General features: G+C 54.3%; 2 protein-coding genes across 2 annotated transcripts; one reads left to right on the top strand and one right to left on the bottom strand.

Annotated features, from left to right (window-relative positions):
• Positions 1-845: 845 nt before the first annotated feature.
• On the bottom strand, positions 846-10,587 carry SCAMP5 (secretory carrier membrane protein 5). Its single transcript, XM_054078108.1, has 7 exons — positions 10,457-10,587; positions 7,584-7,661; positions 7,152-7,280; positions 4,542-4,698; positions 3,683-3,784; positions 3,083-3,200; positions 846-2,971 (listed from the first exon to the last, which is right to left on the bottom strand). The coding sequence occupies exons 2-7, from the start codon at positions 7,588-7,590 to the stop codon at positions 2,777-2,779; spliced, it is 708 nt and encodes a 235-aa protein (XP_053934083.1). The 5' UTR covers positions 7,591-7,661; positions 10,457-10,587; the 3' UTR covers positions 846-2,776.
• Positions 10,588-16,412: 5,825 nt separating this feature from the next.
• RPP25 (ribonuclease P and MRP subunit p25) lies at positions 16,413-18,222 on the top strand. The gene has a single exon (XM_009568851.2). The coding sequence runs from the start codon at positions 16,760-16,762 to the stop codon at positions 17,396-17,398; it is 639 nt and encodes a 212-aa protein (XP_009567146.2). The 5' UTR covers positions 16,413-16,759; the 3' UTR covers positions 17,399-18,222.
• The last annotated feature ends 3,781 nt before the right edge of the window (positions 18,223-22,003 follow it).

The following is a 22,003-nucleotide window of genomic DNA, read 5'->3' as shown; positions in this document are numbered from 1 at the left end:
TACCAGGCACTGACACCCAGGGAAAATTGTCCTATCACAATCCAGCACTTGCCCTTGTTAAACTTCATGTGGCTGGTGATTGCCCCGCTCCCCAGTCTGTCCAGATCCCTCTGCAGGACTTCTCTGCCCTCAGGAGTAGCAACAGCTTCCCCCCAAATTTTGTGTCATCCACAAACTTGGTTATTAAACCTTCCCATCCTGCACCCAGGTCATTTATGAAGCCGTTAAAGAGTACTGAGATGGGTCCCTGCAGAACAGCAGAAAACTCACTCACAGGGGAATTAAAGTGGAGGGACAACAGTGTCCACTGGCTACTCCTGTGTCCCCACGGGACCAGATCCCACTGACAGGAGCACAGGGAGGCATCACAGACCAGGAGCAAAGCCTTTCCTAGAGAATCCAGGGCAGCCGCAGGGAGAAAGCAGGTTAGGAGGGCTGCTTGTTCATTGTCCGAAGCAGAAGCGCAGATCTGGGGCAGCGCGTGGTCCCCAGCCCTTCCCAGGACACTCGCAGCATCTCCCCAACACCTGCTACAAACACACAGCCAGAAAGGCGTGAGGCAAAGGGCTCCTCCCAGAATCTGGGACATAAAAAGCAGCAGCAGGACCTCACAGAAGCATTGGAGGCCATCTAAACCCATCAAGCGTGCTCTATGGCAGAGCTGCCCCCTCACCCAGCCCAGCGTCAGCTCTCCCACCCTGTGGTTCTGCAACCGTGGCAGCGCCCACCGATGCACAATAACCACGGAGAGAGTCTGGGATGCCACTCGGCTCCCGCGGGCAGGGCGGGAAGGCTGGACCCGAGGGGCAGGTTTCAGTGGCAGACCTCCCGTTCGCACGTTAGGAGACACACCGAGAGGAGGGTTAGATGCTGAAGCAATGTCTGTTAGTTACAGCTTGTTACAGTTATTATTTATGCATCTTATAAACGTGAAAGGTGAAGTCGCTTAATTCATCGTTTCTCAGACGTGGATGACAGCGCACGATTTGGCATAGCACGTTTTCGGCGAGCTACAAATGAATTGCACAATATTTAAACCTGATTAAGTACATAATAGGCTCAGCAGAGGATTACTTTTCTCCTTACATTTTATACATCTATATACACACACGCACAGGCAGGCGCTTTCTCATGAGCTGCATTCCAGTCCTGCCGAGAGACGACTGCCGGCTGCAGGGATACCTTCACAAAGGAAACTGTTCCTGGTGGGCTCTGCCGGGCAGAAGGAAGGATTCTGCCCGGTGATTATGTTGGGCAGGAGTCATGGATGGACAAGGGTGAGGGCTGGGAACGCAAAGAGCTCCAGCGAGCTGTGAGCACGAGTGCTGGCACGCCGAGCCCATCGTCTGCGGGAGGTATTGAAGCCATGGGGTCAGATCAGATTCTGTTTGGGCTGGGACTCGGAGAAGAATTTGGCTTATTTAAAGTGCATTTAGAATCTGAAAAGCATCTCAGAGAAGGAGCTTTCCCTGCTTCTGCCCTGCAGTGTCCATCAGCTCCCATTTATGAACTGATTTTTTCCAGAATCGTCTTCCGCGGCCCAAGAGGTGTCTGAGCTTCGATGCCTCCTGCTAAGGGGCAAGGTCATTATTTAAAGCCCAACTTCCCCAAGCTGGGCAGGGATTCAGGGCTGACAGGAGCAGGGAATTCTGCACCAGGAAAATACACAGCCACAGTTTCACTGTGCTCTTTAGAAGCGCAAGTGGGCAGGAATCCTTCCCACCAGCCTGGAAGGTTCCTAAAGAGCCTTAAAGCCCTAAAAGGCCACCAGGACAAATCTTGGCCTCACCATTTACATCGTCAGTGAGTCTGGTTGTATGCGCTAACCTGCAGGGTGGAAAGCTTGGACCCAGAGCCTTGCCCAAGAACAGCTCCTCTGAGAAACCACCCTGTCAATTTTATAGCTGCTTTTCCAAAACAGAAGCCTTTAAAAAACAGACTGGGGATGCAGAATGCGGAATAGGAGGGTTGTATCCCGCAGCGAAAACCTGTCCCCGCTCCCAACACACGTGCACACGCGCGCACAGGGTGCAGCAGGGCTCCTGCCCACGGCCACGCACCGACGCTGGGCTGCCACGGTGAAACGTGAACACCACACACCAAGAAAGGTTGTAGATCCTGAGCCAGGGTGTGGATTAGGAATCTCTGGGCTTCCAGCATCTCAAAACAGCAGGATTTAGGATTTGGGTTTTTTTCTTCCTTTTCAATGCTATATCAGCCAGCCTCCTGCTAGTTAAAGAGCCAAAAAAAAAAGGGAGAATTCCTGGGATTGCTTGCCCTTGCTGAGACAGTGGCAAGTGGCTGGACTCAAAGATAAAACTCACACGCATCAGAAACCTGTGGTTCAGGGCTTATTCCAAGAGGGGAGATGGGTGCTGGTTGCTATTTTTATCTTTCCCTTTTGCAGGGGGGACTTTTGGCTGATGTAGTTCTAATGTACACCTATCACCACAGTAATTAAAAAACCACCACCGTACACGATTTCACAGGGCAAAAGAAGACACGTGAACGTACACTTACTACCACGCACAACAAGAGCCCTGCAGGTCGACTTACGGCCTCTTCAAAATGAAAAAGAAAAGGAAAAAGAAGACAATAAAGGGAAAAAAAAAAAAAGGAAAAGAAAATCCAAAAGGATCTTGTTACAAAGAATAGGAAAAGAAGAACCGTTATGGTACACTCCGACTTCCTGAAAGGACTGCAGGAACTCGGCTCAGCCTTCCTCCTCCTCCTCTCGTTCCACCCTCAGCTCTTCCGCCTGAGGACAGTGTCCCGCTCACATCTCATTGGAGTAGGTGTAGTTGGGGGTGGCCGAGTACTGCGTCTCGTGCTGCATCATGGCCCCCTGCGCCGCCCCCATCGCCGCGCTCTGGGCGGCCTGCTGCACCTGCGGGTTCTTCCACGCTCCCGTGGTCCACTCCTCCTGAGCTTTGCTGAAGCTCCCGCCGCTCCCTCGGTAAAACTTATGCACCTGTAGCAGGTTGGAAAGAGAAAATCCAGAAGCACTGAGTGACTGCAGCCAGTGCTGGACCTCACGGGTAGCAGCACAGGCTCCCCGAGGCAACCCCCTCTCCTCCCGTACCATAGTGAGGGCGATGAAGGAGAAGACTGCCATTCCCGTGAACAGGACGGTGGGGATCAGCATCACCACAGCCGACCCCACGTTGGTCCCGAAGAAGGAAATCGCAGCAATCCAGCCACTGCAAGGAGATCACAAGTTCAGAAACCTGGAGCTTTCACGGCTGGCACTGCACACCCAAGCCTGCCAGCATCATAGAAACATGGAATAGTTTGGGTCGGAAGGGACCTTAAAGCCCATCCAGTTCCAACCCCCTGCCATGGGCAAGGACACCTCCCACTGGATCAGGTTGCTCCAAGCCCCATCCAACCTGGCCTTGAACACCTCCAGGGATGGGGCAGCCACCACTGCTCTGGGCAACCTGGGCCAGGGCCTCCCCACCCTCACAGGAAAACATTTCTTCCTAAGATCTCATCTCAATCTCCCCTCTTTCAGCTTAAAACTGTTCCCCCTCATCGCTTCCCTACAGCTCTCCCAGCTCCTCAAAACACCTTCCCCAGGGAGAGAAGCTGCTGAAGCACTGAGGATGTCCAACCACTATGAGGCCACAGCACCAGCACAATGGTGACTTTGCACCCAACACGAGGGCAGTATCTTCCTTACCAGACACCCCAGCCTGGGATTCCAACCGCTTGGATAATGCTGATCACCAGCTGGGCCATGAAGGTGAAGAAGAAGGCCATGAAGCTGAAGGAACTGTCTGTCCTGCAAGAGATGGCTCAGTCACTCCCTGCACTTCCATTCCGCTGCTGCACTGCAAGGGAGGGGAGATGCTCCCACCTCTCAGACCCTTTTGGGGCAGAAGCAGCTGTGTTTTAGCGAGAGCGTGGTAAGAAGCCGAGCTGCCTGCAGAGCAGGCATCGGAGCAAAACTATAGGCAAAGGGAGAAACTAAGAAAGGCTGAAGGTGGTGAAAGGGCACCTGGGAAAGCCACGGGGCATCAGACCCTCCCCACCCGGGGGGCTCAGCCAGCTCTGCACACCCGGCAAGAGGGCATCCGCGTTCGTACACGGCTATTGGCTCACACCAACCCGCTATCAGACTCAAACTTCCCACATGGGGAAGAAATAACACCCCATTTTTCCGGATTTGGGGATGCTGCGCCAGGATTGACCTCAGAAGCACAGATCATCAATGTAAGCACCTTGAGGACTCATGGAACAATACAGAAGCCTCAAGGATGGGTGGGAAGGGAGGGAAGTTGGCACCTCAACTGCATCCTCACCACTCCCCCGGTACTGCGCAGAGTAGGGTGCTTTATATTGCACAGCTGGGGTTTTGGCCCTCAGGAAATCCCAAACACCCTGGCTTTGAAGGTTAGAAAGTAAAGATAAAGGGCTGGACAGCAGGAGCCAAAGTTCCCCCAAGTATTCAGGCAGTGCCCCAAGCTAAGTGCTAACCATTTAGGAAGGAAAACGAAATAAAAGACCATAAAAAGCTGTGCTCAGATGTGACCACTTACTTGAAAGCTTTGTAAATAGGTCTAAACCAGCAGACATAGGAGCAGGGCGTAAAGAGAATGAGCCAGAGAATTGCCAGTCCAAAATTAACAGCTCCACCACCTCCAATCAGCCATGCGAGGCAGCCAACGAGATTCACCGCCAAGGTGATGCTGTTCACTGCAAACACACACACACACACACACAGAGGGTGCACAGTAGCGTGTATGCAAGGACTTTGGTGCGACAAGAAAGAGCCCAACCCCAGGGACGCCCACACGGGGCTGACTTCAAGCCGGTATGACCAGTGTGTTATCCTAGCTGGATTTCCCTTAAATTAAGCAGGCTGAGTCCAAAGGGTGTTAGCCAGAGGGGGTCTAACCTCAGCTGAGGAGCAGGAGGACAAAAAAATACAAATATATCGCTCAGAGTTGTGTGTCTGAAGCAGGTCTGGAGCTTCAAGCACAGGGAAGAGCCATAATCTCGCGCTGCCAGCAAACCTGGGCTCATTTCCACCAACAGAAGGAAACTGGAGGAATTTAAGTGAAGCTTTTCCGCTCACATTCAGCAACAGTTTTGCTGAAGGATCCTCAGGAAATGTTCCCTGAGCATTGCTGAGAGCTGAAGTCCTGAACTCCTGGACCGGCCTTGCTAGAATAAGGAGACGGCGTGTTGGCGTTTCCCACCCCTGCTCGGAATGAAGCCACACAAGGGCTATTACTATGATGCCCAGCTTGGCAGACACAGGACAAAGCAGAGAAGGCTCATCTGCATTCTGACGCCTCTGATTTTTAAGAATGATTCATTATTTCGACATGAATTTAAACCCTCCCACTGCCGCCCGCAAGAGAGCTGCAGCTGGCAAGAATGGGAGCTCAGGAGGCCGGGCTGAACGGGCGCTCGCTGCTCCCTAAAACCCCAAGGACACCGAGAGGAGCTCTCAGCCTCTCTACGCTTGCGCCTGACTGGGCGTTTGCGGGGGAGTTGGGGAGAAAACGATCCAAAGAGGAGCTCCAGAGACAGAAACCAAGACACAGGCGACTGGCTCAGAGAGCTGGTGGTGTGCTGTGGGAGCGAGAACCCAGCTCTGTTAAATTAAGCAGAGCCAGAACAGCCAGACTGAGACAGGGAGGGGATTTCACAGAATCATGGAATGGTTTGGGTTGGAGGGGACCTCAAAGCCCATCCAGTTCCAACCCCCTGCCACCGACAGGGACACCTCCCACTGGGTCCAGTTGCTCAAAGCCCCATTCAGCCTGGCCTTGAACACCTCCAGAGATCTAAAATCTTCCTAAAATCTCAGCTCAATCTCTCCTCTTTCAGCTGAAACCCATCCCTCCTTGTCTTGTCCCTGCACTCCCTGATCAAGGGCCCTCCTCAGCTTCTCTGGAGCCCCTTTCAGTACTGGGAGGCTGCTCTAAGGTCTCCCTGGAACCTTCTCCTCTTGCAGCTGAACAAGCCCAGCTCTCAGCCTGCCCTCCCGCTCCCTTTGGCAGGCCGAACAACCCCAACTCTCTCAGCCTGTTCTCGTACGGGAGGTGCTCCAGCCCTCAGATCATCCTCTTGACCTCCTCTGGACTTGCTGCAATAGCTCCGTGCCCTTCCTGTGCTGAGGACTCCACTCGGGGATTTAACACCCCTGAGACAGCTTCCCCATGGAAACACATTTTTTTCCTCCCTACTCTTTCATAGAGAAGCTCTACTGACCCTCCTGAAACCATGGGGAAAGTTACCCCAGGGACACCTTCCTGATGGGATGCGGTCCCCGATAGAGTGAGGCAGCGCCTCGGGGATGCTGAAAGCAGGAACACCCAACCTCTCCAGTGCCAACTCAGCTCCTCATAACCTGTCTCCAAAGCTCAGGGCACTCCCAGGACACTGAGGCTTCCAAAGTTCAGGGAAAACGCCTAAGAATGGAACAAAGTTCTTTGAAAAAGAAACAAAATGCTAGTGCCATCTTGCCCTGAGCTGCCCACCATCCGTCCTTCCGGCTCCTCTCCCGGCCTGGGGCTGGTAAGGAAGAGAGATCCGGGCTGGTGTTAAGAGTTAGAAGAGGGTGACAGCTCTGTTAGCACAGCACGGCACGCAGAGGCATGCAGGAGGAGCAGGCGTTGGGGGAAGCCCTGGGCTCCCCTCTTTCAGGGAGGAGGCACACAACCCCCAGTTCAAGCAGCACTGCAGCCTCCAGGTGCTGCCAAAGGGCTTGGAAGGAGCTCAAGGGGGCAAAGAAAGCCCTTTACCAGCCTGGCTGCCAAAGGAAGCCAGCAGAGGCTTGGCAGCTCTCCTCGGGGGCAAGGCTGGCAGCCAAACGAGACAGAGAGGGGAGTAAATCCTTCGGTGGGAGGATATGTGGGTGCTGAGCCATCTCCTCCTTGCAGCAGGATGTCAAGGTCATCGGTGGCCCTTGGGCACTGAGCCAGCATCACAGCTCCATCCTGGAAGCTGGCAGGGCCAAAGCCCCTGGGATAGGGATCCCATCCCCAATGGGTGTTAAGAGTGGACACCAAACCCTGGAGGGGCAGAAGGACTTCCCTCAACCTCGCTCTGCTCCTTCAACCGGTGCCTTCCAGAGCAACAGCCTTCAGAGAGGCAAATGCAAACCCACCAGAGCCCTTCCCCACCCAGCGACTCACGCATCCAGAGGTAGTAAAGCCGCTTGGCCATGGTGCGGTGCTGCGGTGGGATCTCCGCATCGAAATCCTGGTAGAAACAGGGCTTCAAGGGGATGAACTTCGGCAGGGGAGGGAAGTTGTTCACTTTTTCTGAAATGAAAAGGTCCAGCAGCATTGGGCACTACTACACAGAGCTGAATGTAAACCAAGAGGCTTCCTCGTTAGCCTCGTTGAGGCCTAAGAATTGATGAGTTTCATGCAAGAACTAAGGATTTAACCTTGTAACCAACCCACCCACAAGCATCAAGACAAATTTAGCCTTTGCTGGTGACATGGATCCTGCAAACATGGACAATGCAACCCCTACGAAGGCTAAGGAGGTGACATTATGGCCAGTAAAGCCCTGGATGGGCTTCAGAGGTGAGGGGCAGCCCTGCTGGAGAACCCCCGTACCTGCCATACTGGCACACGCTCAGCCTCTCCGTTCCACGGGAAAAGAAGGGAAAAAAACACCTGGAAGCTTTACCAAAGCTGGAGGAGAAGGAGAGAAAAAGCCATGTAGTCAAGTACCTCCCCGAAGAGCCTTTGTCTTCCCTCCCACCCCAAAATAGCTCAAGGACAGTGCTGTAAGAAGGCCATTTATTTACACAGACGCTCTACACTATTCACACATCCAGGCTTTCTGCCGGCACCTGGCTGCCGGAAGAATAAATCCCATCTCCTACGGCCCCAGGCTTACGCACTGATTAAGAGAAGATCCAGTGATGTGGGGCAGTGCGCAGGCTTAGCCTCCCACTCCTGACTGACCTACATCCAGCACCAGGAGAGGGGCCGGGCCGGATGGGAGGGATGCAGCCCCACCGGAGGCAGCTGTGAGCAGTTTCATAGGATCATGGAATGGTTCGAGTTGGGAGGAACCTCAAAGTCCATCTAGTTCCAGTCCCCTGCCATAGGCAGGGACACCTCCCACTGGATCAGGTTGCTCCAAGCCCCATCCAACCTGGCCTGGAACCCCTCCAGGGATGGGGCAGCCACCACTGCTCTGGGCAACCTGGGCCAGGGCCTCATCACCCTCACAGGAAAACATTTCTTCCTAAAATCTCATCTCAATCTCCCCTCTTTCAGCTGAAAACCATTCTCCGTCATCCCGTCCCTGCACTCCCTGATCAAGAGCCCCTCCCCAGCTTTCCTGGAGCTTTCCTGGGTTCTCTTCTCCAGGCTCAACAACCCCAACTCTCTGTCCTTGAACAGGAGGTGCTCCAGCCCTCAGGTCATCTTTGTGGCCTCCTCTGCACTCGCTCCAACAGCTCCACGTCCTTCCTGTGCTGAGGACTCCAGAACTGAACACAGGGCTCCAGGTGGGGTCTCACCAGAGCAGAGGGGCAGAATCCCCTCCCTCTCCCTGCTGGTCCCACTGCTTTGGATGCAGCCCAGGATGCAGTTGGCTTTCTGGGCTACAAGCGCTCATTGTCAGCTCAACCCTAAAGTTCGTTACCTGGCCCAAACCCAATTATTTTTGCTTTTAATTTTTGCTTTTTGCCAAGATTTCCAGCCCAGGGAACATCCCAGCTGCTTCCTGAAGGCATCACAGCTCCCATCTCGGCAAAGCCAAGCCAGAAACCAGGCCAAAAGGGAGCAGGAAAATCAGCTGAAAATATCAACTGGAAAAAATAAATCGATCAGTGGTGATTGTCACTAATGAGTCACTTAAGTGATGGCTTAACCATTACTCATGGCATTTCACACGCAGGTGGGAGAGGGGGGAGCTCAGCATCCCAGGACTGGACCACGCCATGTCCCAGCACTGAGAATTAAAGAGAATAGAGGTGGAAATTAAGCTAAATTAAAGCAAAAATTAAGAGCTGGGCTTTTAAATCAAGGGTGAGGATGGCCTTTCTGCATATCCTCACCCAGAGTATCTCAAACAGAGTAAGAACATTGGGGACTCGGGTCCAGGCTCTCCGAAGTATCCAGAGGCTCTGTAAGGATATTCCCCCCACCACAAATCCATCACCCAGTGCCAAGGACACCCCAGCAGCCCCCAAAGAATTCCAGATGTGATCAATCCCATCGCCTGGCTGTCGTCTCCGCTGGCACGTGTGCCGGGAGAGGCGGCAGGGCGTGCCCCGACCACGACGCCTCCCGCCTGCTGCCAGCGCTTGGCCAAAATGGGGCAGTGGGGGGGTGGAATTGGGGGGCTTTGGCAAAATTAGGGGAGAGGGACCTGCAGACTGGGGGAGGGTGTATGCAAATTGGCAGGGAGTGCAAATGAAGAGTGGGATGTAAATTAGGGAGAAGGGGCAATGCAAATTGGGGAGGGGGAAGCTGCAAATTGGGGTGGGGGAACATGTGAATATGGGAGGGGGGGGCCCGTAAATTGCAGCCTCCCCCCCAGGCTGCAAATAAGGAGGAGAGTGTAAACTGGGAGGAGGAGATGCAAGTGAGGGGAGAGGGTTTGTTAAATTTGGGGGGGGGGGGGGCTGCAAATAGGGAGGAGGGGTGCAAATTGGGGAGAGGGGTTGCTAATTGGAGAGGAGTTTTGCAAATTGGGAAGGGGGAGTGCAAATTAGAATGGGGAGTTGCAAATTGGGGGGAGATGCAAATGGAGGGCTGCAAATTGGGAGGGAGAGGCTGCAAATGAGGGAGCTGCAAACTGGGGGCTGGGGGATGCCAAATGGGGACAGGCTGCTAATTGGGGAAGGGGCTGCAGATTGGAGACGGAGCTGCAAACCGGGGAGGGGGCGGCAAATTGGGGGAGAGGAGGCTGCAAACTGGGGGGGACGGGACTGCAAATTATGGGGCAGGCTGCTAATTGGGGAGAGGGTGCAAATTGGTGAGAGGGGGAGCTGCAAATTGGAAGGGAGAGGGGGTGCAAAATGGGGGCAGGTTGCTAATTTGGGAGGGGGGGATTGTAAATTATGGAGGGGGAGCTTCAAATTGGGGGAGGGGGTTGCAGATTGGGAGGGAGAAGGGGTGCAAATGGGGCTGGGCAACAAATTGGGGGGAGGGGACTGCAAATTGAGAAAGGGGCTACAAATTGGGGGGAGATGCAAATTGGGGGAAGATGAAAATAGGGGAGGAGGGCTGCAAATTGGGGGGGGGGGCTGCAAAATGGGGGGGGAGAAGGGGATGCAAATTGGGGAGAGGGGTTGCAAATTGGTCAGAGGAGGTTGCAGATTGGGAAGGGAGAGGATGCAAAGTGGGGGGAGATGCAAATGGAGGGGAGAGGGTGCTGCAAATTGAGGGAGGGGCCTGCGAGTTGGGGGGGGGGGGAGGGGGGATGGTGCAAAGGGGGGTGCTGCCCCCCGGCCGCGGCCCCGACTCACCGGCGCGCCGTGCCCGGTCCCGCGCGGGAGGCGCGGCCCCGCCGCCTGCCCCGCTCCTGCCGCAGCCGCCGCGAGACCGCGCCCCGCGCCGCCAGATCTCGCGAGAGCGCGCCCGCCGCTGTCCAGGGTCCTGCAGGCGCGGGGCGGGGGCGGGAGGGGGCGCAGGGCGAGCTCCACGTGGGTCAGAGGAGACCGTCTGTGGGGCAGAGGGACCCTCTGTGGGGTGTGGGTATGGTGAGATTGACGCGGATCAGAGGAGACCCTCTGTGGGGCAGAGGAGAGCCTCTGTGGGGCATGGGAATATTGAGATCCACATAGACCAGAGGAGACCCTCTGTGGGGCAGAGGAGAGCCTCTGGGGGCATGGGAATGTTGAGATCCACGTGGCTCAGAGGAAACCCTTTCTGGGGCAGAGGAGACCTTCTGTGAGGCATAGGAATGGTGAAATCCACATGGATCAGAGGAGACCCTCTGTGGGATGTGGGTATGGTAAGATCCACATAGATCACAGGAGACCCTCTCTGAGGCAGAGGAGAACCTCTGTGGTGCTCGAGAGACCCTCTGTGGGGTGTGGATATGATGAGTTCCACGTAAATCAGAAGTGACCCTCTGTGGGGCAGAGGGATCCTCTGTGTGGTGTGGGTATTGTGAGCTCTGTGGGGCTGGAGAAACAGTGTTAGAAATAACAGAATGGTTTGGGTTGGAAAGCCCATACAGTTCTGACACTGGAACACCTCCCAGACACTCCCACTGGATCAAGTTTCTCAAAGCCTCATCCAACCTGGCCTTGAACACCTCCAGGGATGGGGCAGCCACCACTTCTCTGGGTAACCAGGGCCTCCCCACCCTCACAGGAAAACATTTCTTCATAAGATCTCATCTCAATCTCCCCTCTTTCAGTTTAAAACCATTCCCCCTCGTCCTGTCCCTGCACTCCCTCATCAACAGCCCCTCCCCAGCTTTCCTGGAGCCCCTTTCAGTACTGGAAGCTGCTCTAAATTCTCCCTGGAGCCTTCTCTTTTCCAGACCGAACACTATGTTGATTACTTTTGCCAACAATGCCAAAGTTTGGAGGCAAAGGGCAAGGGAAGGGTCTGGATTGACTCATGGGTGGGCTAGGACAGGATTAAAAGCTCCTGAAAGGGATGTAAATCCTAAATCAGCCTGAGGACTCCAAGCAAGATGAGGAGGGCTCCAGGGGCAGCACCTCTTGTCCCCTGTGTCATCAGAAGGAGCCCTGTGTGGAGCACTTGGGCCTCCTGCCTCTGTCCTCTCTTCCTGGTGTCCACCCTCGGATGTCAGCACACTGTCCTGTGTTATTGGGCACAGAGGGTCAGCAAGGATGACATCCCACCACGGAAGGTGGGAAGAGCAGGGCAGAGAAGCAGCAACACCTCTCTTTACAGAGCAAGCCCTGGTCGCCAAACACCCTTGGCAGATGAACAGCATCGCTCTGTGGGGAAGGAAACCCAGTGGAAACAGGGAAAAAATGCCTGTTTCACAGATGGCAAAATAGAGGGAAACAGGAAACTATACAGGCAATGGATGACCCCATATCTGAGAGCCCAGCTGTCCACTCCAAGTACCTTCTGGGTCTTGGACCCTGAGCTGCTGATTCTTGCAGAGATGCACCCCGGCACACCCATTTCCATCCTGTGTGACACCACCAGAGCCAGGGCAGGAACACAGCGACGGGAGAAGGGGAGGTGGCTGTGGATCCCTGTTCACCCACCCGTGAGACCTTCCTGGGTTGTTCTGAGACTGCGAGCACCGCTCTGCCTGCAGGCAGCCGATATCCCAGGATCCAGGGCTGGCCGTGAGCCCCAGCACTGCTCCCTGGGGAGGATCTCTTGGCGCACAGCCCCAGCTTCACTACAGATTGGCTGCGAGATCCTTCCCTTGGGCCCAGGACCATGGGAGCTGCTTTGTGCCCCTTATTTCTTGCATCTTGAGTTTTCCCTCACCTGGGTTTGCTTCCTATCTGATTCCTTGCCAGCCTCAAGTCCCCTGGCACCTTCCCATCTCATTACGGCTTTCAGGATGGTCAACCACCAAGCTGTTCCTCACCCTCAGCACCACCCCATTTCCACCTCCTGTAGGCTTTGCAAGAAGAAATACTCAGAAATCATAGAATGTGTTGTGTCTGAAAGAACCTCAAAGCCCATCCAGTTCCAGCTCCCTGCCTTGGGCAGGGAGGGACACCTCCCACTGGATCAGGTTGTTCAAAGCCCCATCCAACCTGGCCTTGAACACTGAGTGTCCCCCTAGCTTGTGAGGATGTCCAGAAAGCCAAGGATATAACACCAGGACAGGGAAAGAGCCTTCGTGCCCACCCCACATGATCTGGGCAGGTTCAACCAGGAGTCCAGAACAACCACGAGTTCTTGGCAAGCAGACAGGTTCAAATCCAAGCCAGGAAGGCAATCAGCAGGTCAGATTAACAGGACTAAGAGCCCCTGGGCTAAGTTTAAATAGAGCAAGAGGTGGTTGGGGGTTCTGGGTGGGGCTGGCCAGGGTTTGTTAATGCCCTTATGATGTCCCCATGCTCCTGGGGCTCCGGCTTTGCAAAGGAACTTGTCCTACAAAAGGGGTTTTCACCTTTCCTTTACCACCTCCCACTCAAAGCGAGGATTGTCCTGAGCCCTGTTGGTTTCTGCTTATGCATAGACACAGCGTTTGTCTTGCTAGCAGGGAGCTGGTACCACCCTGGGATGCTCCAAGGTTCCTCTGGCATCTCTGGAGCTGCATCCCCTAGGGGCTGATCCTGGGAAGCAGTGACTCTCAGACCCTGGTTAGGGGCAGGGCAGGGGACCCCTGTGGCACCCCAGGGTCTATCTGCACCACCTCGGGGCTGTATCCAGCTTGGACATCAGCCTGACAGCGAGTGCAACGCGATGAGAGCCTGAGACCTGAGCCGCCCCGATGTGACGCAGAGATGGCGCCCAGACTTTCCTTGTATCGGATGCTTCGATTTTCCGACCCGCTCCTATGCAGGGCCACCTCGGATGAAATAAAATATAGAGAGGGCAGGTGGAGGACAGGGGCTCGGGTTACTGCTCCTCTCCAGCTGCCCTGCTCTCCGCTTGGAATATGTTTCTGGGGCTTTTCCCCCTTTCCCAGGCTTGGCCGGGGCTGCTGTCGGCTCTGGCTCCCCACCATTCCCTGCAGCCCACTGCATCCCAATCACCCTTCCTCTCTCAGATCCTTTGCCAAATGGTCCTTCCAAATTCCCACCTCCTGGGGGTTTGGGACCAGTAGGGACAGGGACCCCTCTGGGATGGGACCCCCAGATCTGTGGGGTGTGGATATGGTGAGTTCCACATAAATCAGAAGTGACCCTCTGTGGGTCACTGGGATATGGGATGCTCAGAGGTGAAAGGGACTAATGGTGAAAGGGAAGAAGGGAAGAAGAAACTGGTCCCATCATGACCAGTGGATGCTCAGGGCAGGCAGACAGACGATATGCAGGGCATAACAGTTGGACTGGATGACCTTAGAGGTCTTTTCCTACCTTAAACATTCTATGATTCTATAATTGCCTTATTCATATTTTTTCTCCATTCCTGCCTTCACTGTCTGCCTCTTCTCCATTGGAAATCACTCCCCATCCCCTTTCCCAGTGTTTTTTCCCAGTTCCCCCACGGCTGAGGCTGTCTGTGCCTTTGTGTCCCCACAGCCCCGCTCTCCTCCCTCTCCCACCCTTCTGTTCCCTGCGGCTGAGATCATTCCAGCTATTCCCTTACTCGGAATAACCGATCTACTCTGTTGTCCTCCAACAAATAAGCTGACAGGCTAATGAATGGCTTCAGATGGTAATTAGCAACGGAATTGCTAATAATGAATTCCATTTACATTTTAAGCACTGCAGAGGAAAAGCAGGACCCTGCCATTAGTGGCCCCCCCTGCAGCCTTTGCTTTGGGGGAGCCCCGGGAAGGATGCGGGAAAGGTTTGGCTGTGATTGCACCTTCCCTGCCTCCATTTCGGAGGCTGCGAGGAGCAGAGTTTGTTAAGCAGCAGTTAGGGAAGCAGGAGGAGAAGCTCTGTCGCTTCCAGCATCCAAGGAGTGGGAAAGGCACCCCGACACCATGAAAAATGAGCCATGAGAGGCAGGATCTGGGCCAGGAAAGAAGGGCTGGATGGTTCATGCGGCACCAGGGATTCATCTGGCTGAAGGTTCGGCACCGAGCAGCCCCAGCGCTGGTTCTTGTTGGCCACGTAACCCTCCCATGCTGCCAGCGGTATCTGCACCCCTCGACAAGGACTTGGAGGAATTTCTCAGCTCCCTCAGCCACACACCCGATGTGAATGGTCGCTGAAATCCTTCCCGATTATTTTCCTAGGGTTTTAGCATCGTTTGGAGGCAGCAGTGTCCCTGAGAAGCTTAATCCATCCCTGCCTGCCCAAGGACAGAGCCAAGTGCCTTCTGCAAGGATATCACAAAGTATCATTGAGCGGAAAGGGGGGAAAACGGCATTGTTTTGTCTCAGAGGAGCAAGGGATTCATGGTAGAAGAGCAGCAACCAGGCGGGCTCGCTGCTGCCGAGGAGTGCTCAATGCCCGAGTCCACCACTGCTGCTGGGGGTGAGCCTGGGAGCATCGTGTGCCTTGCCTCAGTTTCCCTCTGTGCCAAAGGGGCCTCGTGGGGTGTCAACTCCATCACAAAAAGATGCTCTCCATCCCTTTTGGTTTTCCAGTGCAGCACGGCACCTCTCGAAGTCACAGCAGCCCATCCCACATGGGTGAGACACCATCATCGTCATCCAGTCCCCCGCTGGACCCCAGCCTGCTGGTTGGATCGGGGGGTCCCATCCCCGCTCCCCATTTTTGGGGCAGCCGCACCCCCAGAAAGCTGCTCTGGGGACCACAGGGATGCAGGAATGCACCCCAACCAGGAGGGTCCGGCCACATCCTGGCTTCACCTCCACCGGCATTTGATCGATTCATTTATTTATGTATTTTTTCAAGCCCTGCTCTGAGTGAAAACAATCCAGGGGCCTCCAGAGGCCGATAAGATTTGACTGCAAGTCAATACTCGGCATGTCTTTCCACTGTGCAATGATCCCGCTGCCAGCGGAGCGGGAGGCTGGGGCTGGCAGGGGACAGCGAGGTGACAGGGCAGGCAGAGGGCCAGCCTGAGGCAGGGACATCGCCTCTGCCCTGGGAAGGGATTGGGGCAGGACAGATCTCCCGGGATGTGTAACGTGACGGTGACCCCACGGCGAGCAGCTCCATATCAGGGACGTAGAGATGAGCGAGGGAAAATGTCTGGGAGAGAAAGGGATGGGGGAGGAGGAGGAGGGAGAGAAATCACCCATGAAAACCGGCTCTGCCGTGACATCTGCTCCTGGGGGCTTTTGGGATGGAGAGGTTTTCCTGCGGGCAGAGTCAGGACTGAGGCTGCGGGATATTGTGGGGAGCAGAGCCCTGGCACGCTCAGCGCACATCCCAGCCCCACAGCACGACCGCGATGCCATCTGCCAGGATTTCTCCTGCCCGCGGGTCCCAGTAGCTTCTCTGATGGCTGATAAGGGTTGAGCTCAGGCTGCTGGCTTTCCCGAAGTACCTCCTGCATCTCTGGGCACAGCATGGCCAGGACTGTTCATCCCTTTGGAGATGCTGCTGGGAGGAGGGCACAGGCAGGGAAAGGAGGTAGGGAGGCAGGGAAGCAGGCAGGCCGGCTGCCCTCGTTAGCAGCTGCGTCCTTGAGCGGAGCAAGAAGGGGACCAGGTTCTCTTTAAGGGGGCAGGACTCTGGGAGCATCATGAAGCCAAGAGTGAGCTTCTCCCTCTGCCTTCCAGCTTCCCTTCCCGGCTGGGGACCAGGGCTCCCTGTCCTCCCTTCGCCTTCCCTGGGCAGGGATGAAGGCAGGAGCTGGGTGCTGGGATGGGAGGTTGAGCAAGGGGAGGAGGAGGAGGAGGAGGGGAGGGAGAGGGGGAGGATCTGCTAATTACACAGAACAGCTCTGGGGGCTGCTGAAGTCCAGAATGAAGCAAAGAGCAGCAGAAGCGAGCGCTGCAGTGGGAGCGGAGGAGCCCAAGCATCACCAGGAGCCGGAGCCAGCCATTCTCCCTGCTGGGAGCAACTGGGGGCACCCAGGGACCCTGCAGCCCTGTCCCCACGGGGGAACTGCCTCCAGCACAGCCACCGAACCCGCTGCCAGCTCCTGCACAGCCAGCCCTGGGCAAGAAGAGGGGAAGGGGCTGGTGGTCCTGGGGACCCAGGGTTCAACTCAGCCCTTCAGTGGATCAGCCCTGCCATGGTCAGGCTAGGAGCCTGAGCAGATCCCTTGGAAAGGGGTGAAGGATGGCTGCAGAGGGAGAGGGAGCTAAGCCCGTTGCCCGGTCCAGGATGGAGAACTTCCGAAAGGTGAGGACCTCAGAAGAGGAGATCCCCTTGCCCTTCTCTGACCTGCCCCCAGATGTGGTGGAAATGAAAGTGAAGGAGGGCAGCAAGATCAGGAACCTGATGAACTTTGCCATGGCTCAGATGGAGCTGAAGGGCAGCCGGCAGATCATCTTCAGTGGCTGCGGCAGGGCAGTCACCAAGACCATCACCTGCGTAGAGATTATGAAGCGAAAGCTGGGAGGGCTTCACCAGGTCACCAAGGTGCGCTACAAAACCTTGCTGGAGGTCTGGGAGAACCAGGACCCACCGCCTGGCAGCCCAGTGCAAAACCTGACCGTCCACAAGAACGTCCCCTCCATCTGCATCCTCCTCTCTCGAGATCCCCTGGACCCCAACCAGAATGGCTACCAGCCCCCAGAGCCCCAGCCTGGGCTCAGCCAGGCAGGAGAAGACACATCCAACTCCTCCACCAAGGGGCTGAAGCGGTCAATGCCACCTCCCCACAAGGAGCTGTTGCCCAAGAAGTTGCAGGTACAGGTGCCCGACAGCTCGAGGGGCTCAGGGATCACGGACAGCCAGCTGGATTGCCACCACTGACCCCACCTCTCGCCTGACCAGCCTCACACTGGGTATATAGGCAGGATTGTGCCCTCTAGCCAGGCAGGGGACGCGCACTGGAGAAATTGCGGGGGTTTTAGCTGCTTTGTTGTGGATAGAGGCAGCATTGTGCTCACCCCAGGGTCACCGGTGTGCTTCAAGGCTGTTTCCGACACGCTGCCGCTGCTCCAGGTGACCCCCGTGCATGAGGACTTGCTGCTAGGGGTAGCACATCCATGGATTTGGGGAGAGGGGGAAAGGGTTAACCCTGCCAGCCCTATGGGATGTGCAGGGGGGAGCTGCTGCAATGCCACCACGGAGCTTGAGCCCTTGCTGCCTTTCTCCTGGCCCACCATTGCTTCCCACCTGTCACATCTCAGCCATCGGGAAAGACGCTTTTGCCCCAAACCTGCTGGAGCAACACCTTCGTTAACAGAACGACCGCAATTATGCCCAGCGAGGAGCTGTCAGGTTTATTAATGCCGGGCTCAGTGCCCCACGGTGCCGTGATTCATCCCAAATAAAACAAACGAGCAGCAGGTCGCTACCTCCCGGCGCTGCGGAGCCGAGCGCTGCCTGCCTACCGGACAGCAGAAGGAAATAAAACATCCCTCCTCCTCCTTCTTCTTCCCACGCTGGACATTCAGGTCTTTGCTCTCTCCTGGAGGCGTTTGTAGGGTTTGGAGTGGTGGGAGCATTAGGTGGGTTCTTGTCGTGGCTGGATGCAGTGTCCGGTGCAGGATGGGGAGGTTTTGGGGTTGTGGGCTGACATCCTAGGAAAGCCCTTTGGAGTAAATCCCTGTTTCTTCCAGGGGCTAAAGGGAAATGAATGGAAAATAAAAGCTTTTTAGAAATAGTTGATGTCTATGGGAAAAGGGCGGGGGGGGATCACCTTGGCTACAGAACACAGCACAGCGAGGGTGGGACTGTTTTGCTGCTAAGCCAGGACAAGCAGATCCTGGCCAAACCCCATCCCAAGGGGGTGACGGGATCGGGGCCAGTTGCTCCTACATTCCCTGGCACCTGCCTGGCATCCGCCGGCACAGCAGAGCCTGGCAAAGCCCCCATGCCAGCACCCCAGTCCGCACAGCAGGGACCAGGATGGGTTATGGGAGGCCAAGCAAGCCAAATTCACCTGGATCGCCTCAACCCAGCCCAGGCAGCTCCTGGGGCACGGCTGGATCAATTAAATCAGTATCAACCACTGTACCCTTCCCAAAAGCCATCCGGGAGTGATGCTGCAGCCACGTTATCTCCCTGCCTCGGTCTAGCTCTCCAGGGACAGCGAGCAAGCCCTCTTTTGTCAAGGGCTTGTTTGGTGGGGAACGGGAATGCAGTGAGATGAGGGGAGCGAGGAGGAGGAAGCGGGGGGCTGTTGTGTTTCGCCATGACCTTGTTATCTCCCTCAGCTGGCAGCCGCTCCTCTGGCCCAGCGGCTTGCACTTATCTGCCCTGCTCAGATCGACTCATTCCACTTATCTCTACTTGAATATTAATTTCCAATTGTTGTATTTTTTTAATCATTATTTTTAGTGGGTTTGGGGCTGAGAAAAGCTTTGGGCTCCATGCCAGCCAGCGACCGCTCTTCCCAGCCTCCTCTCTCCTATGCGGATATTGTTCAGGTTCTACCTACACCCCGCACGCAAGGGGAGCACCGTGTGTGGGCTTATACCCCAAACATACTAAAAATCATCATAATAAAACGCTCCATAAAAGCTCCAACTGGAACCTAAAAAACGGCAGCGCTGCGAACCAACAGCCCTTCACCTCCCCAGCGCTGCCCCACTGCTGCCACTTCACATTGCTCCCAGCAAGGAGAGAGAAAGAAAAATCACTCATTCCTCCTCATTATTTTGTTAATGTGCAAAATGATTTTTAATTGATTCGATATGCAGGCAATCCCCAGTCTTGGAGGCAAAAGGAGCCTGGGGATTTTGCACTCCTCACTTTGTTGGCTGCGGACCAAGGATTTCCTGCATGAGAAAATGGTTAAAAACAATGACCGTAACCCAAAATATGAAGTATTTAAAATAGCCTGATGGCATCTGGCTCCACAGGGTCCTCAGGTTGAGCAAAATTATCCCCAAAAGCTCATGCTGCTGAGGGACAGGCACTGGTGAAGAGCAATTTTTGGGGGTTGTTTTGGGAGCCCGGTGGTGCCCTTGCTTACAAAGAGAGGTTGAGAGACCTGTGTCTGTTCAGCCTGGAGAGGAGAAGGTTCAGAGGGGATCTCCTCAATGCTGATCAATATCTAAAGTATGGGGGCCAGGAGGGCGGAGCTGGACTCTGTTCAATGGTGCCCAGCGACAGGAGAAGGGGCAAAGGGAAAGCTACCTGAAATCAATAAAAAAGAAACTCCCCAAACAAATATTTTGTTTAGAGAGGAGACATTGCTTTTATTCTGCGCAGGTTGCTGGGTGGAAGATCTTCCACAAAACTGGCACACCTATAGAAGACCCCAAAAGCCTACTGATACAAAACTGATGGTCCAAATCCCACCTAGCTAATACAATCATTACACCTATCTAATACAGATATTCGTTAAGTTACAGTATTCTACTTTAACAAAAAAAAATTGCTTATTTCCTTTCCACACAGAATTATAGAATGGTTTGAGTTGGAACGAACCTTAAAGATCGTCTAATTACAACCCCCCCCTGCCATCGGCAGGGACATATCCCACTAGATCAGGCTGCTCAAGGCTCCCCATCCTTAGTTCGGATAAGGATGTCCTGCAGGTAATCCTTAAGCAATCGCAAATTCTCCCTCATTGATCTCTCTTTCCTTGTTTCATCACACATTTTCAGCCTCGAGTCAATTAACTACTGAGTTCATCACTTTCTTAAGACCAAGCGTCTACGTCCCTGAGCACAGGCCAGGATGTTGCAGCCTCTTCCCACCACAAATGCAAGGTCAGGCAGAGCTGGAGCCAGCTCCAAATTAGCAAGAGATTTGGCTGTTGTGAAGTTGATAATAACATTAAAATGAGTCCTTGGAAAAGAATGGAATACACCTAGGATTTATAGGCTAATTTATCCATATGCCTGTAAGCAGGAAATACATTCTGTCCCTGCTCTTGTCTCACTGCACACCAGTGATGGAGATCGTTTCCTCCGGCTGCCCAGCCCTGATAAAGAGTGCTTGCTTTCTAAAACCCCAAACTAAGTCCCAGAGAGTCTGAATTGCCGGCATTCTCAGTGTCAGCGATGCCATGAAAAGCCAAACTCAATAATCAATGCCAATTTGATTATTAAACAGGTATTCCTTTAATAAACAGCACCGTGGTAGACACGCGGTAATCCACCTAACATGGCCAAGTATTGTGACTGATTACATGACTTTTATACTGGTTAAACACACATAAACATATACAGGAAACATGTTACACGTCCATTGCTTTTCCAGGAACTTATTATCATAGTTTATCATCCATTCTTGTCTGCACATCAGTGAAAGAAGGAATAAACCATTATGTTAAGGGAATTAATTAGCTTAAGCAATAAGAATCAAATCCTGGCCAGCTTCCAGTTAGAAAGAATGTGATGGTAACACGAGTTTAGCTGGTTTACTAGTTAAAATGAAGAACAAATGAAGTGTTGAACGGACAGTCTTGCAGCAGGAACAAAGGACAGACCTGAGCTCACCAAGAGGACACAATGAGGAAGGAGATAAGATAAAGACCAGCAGAGGCTTCTGAAGGCACAAAGAAAGTGTTGATGCAGTGAAAAGCCAAACTCAATCATCAATGCCAATTTGATTATTAAACGGGTATTCCTTTAAAAACCAGCACCGGGGTACACATGGGGTAGTCCACCTAATGTGGCCAATTATTGACACTGGTTACATGACTTCTATACTGGTTAAACCTACATATTCATATAGATTCAGGGAAACAAGCTACATGTCCATTGTCTTTCACCCACTGCTGTCTGCACATCACTTTGCGTCTTCAGAAGCCTCTGATGGTCTTTATCTCACCTCCTTCCTCACTGTGTCCTCTTGGCAGCTCAGGACTGTCCTCTCGATAGTTGATTTCTTCCTTGTTTCAACTAGCAAAAAGGCTTAACTCCTGTTACAATCACATTCAACTGTTACAACTGCAAGCAGGCCAAGATATGATTCTTATTCTTATTATCGCTTAAGCTAATTAATTTCCTTAACAAAATTATTTCCCCCTTCCTCCAACAACCTCCCCCGCCCGAGCCGCGGAGCACACACAGGCACAGACACTGCGAAAGCCCTTCTGAAGCGATGGCTGCAACACTACCTCATCCCGCCCCGACCCCAACACAAAATGGCGGCTCCACCGCCCGGCGGGAAGGGCGGAGCCTCTCGACAAACCACGCCCACAACACCCATTAATCAGCGCCTAGCCACGCCCCCACAATCACACTACCAAGCCGCGCCCGTCGAGCTGTCAATCAGCACCAAGCCACGCCCCCTTAGCATTCCCGCCACTCTGATCCCCCACCCCCGCAGCCTTTGATGCGCGCCAAGCCCCGCCCCCTGCAGGTACATTTAGCATAAACCCCGCCCCTCAATCAACTCCGAAGCACCACCCCCCTGTAGCCCCCAAGGCGAGGAAGCCCCACCCCCCGGTGACGC

Source organism: Cuculus canorus, chromosome 12 (genome assembly GCF_017976375.1).
Source record: "Cuculus canorus isolate bCucCan1 chromosome 12, bCucCan1.pri, whole genome shotgun sequence".
NCBI classification, from domain to species: domain Eukaryota; kingdom Metazoa; phylum Chordata; class Aves; order Cuculiformes; family Cuculidae; genus Cuculus; species Cuculus canorus.
Note: the sequence above shows the minus strand (reverse complement) of the source record. Positions and strands in the feature narration are given on the sequence as shown.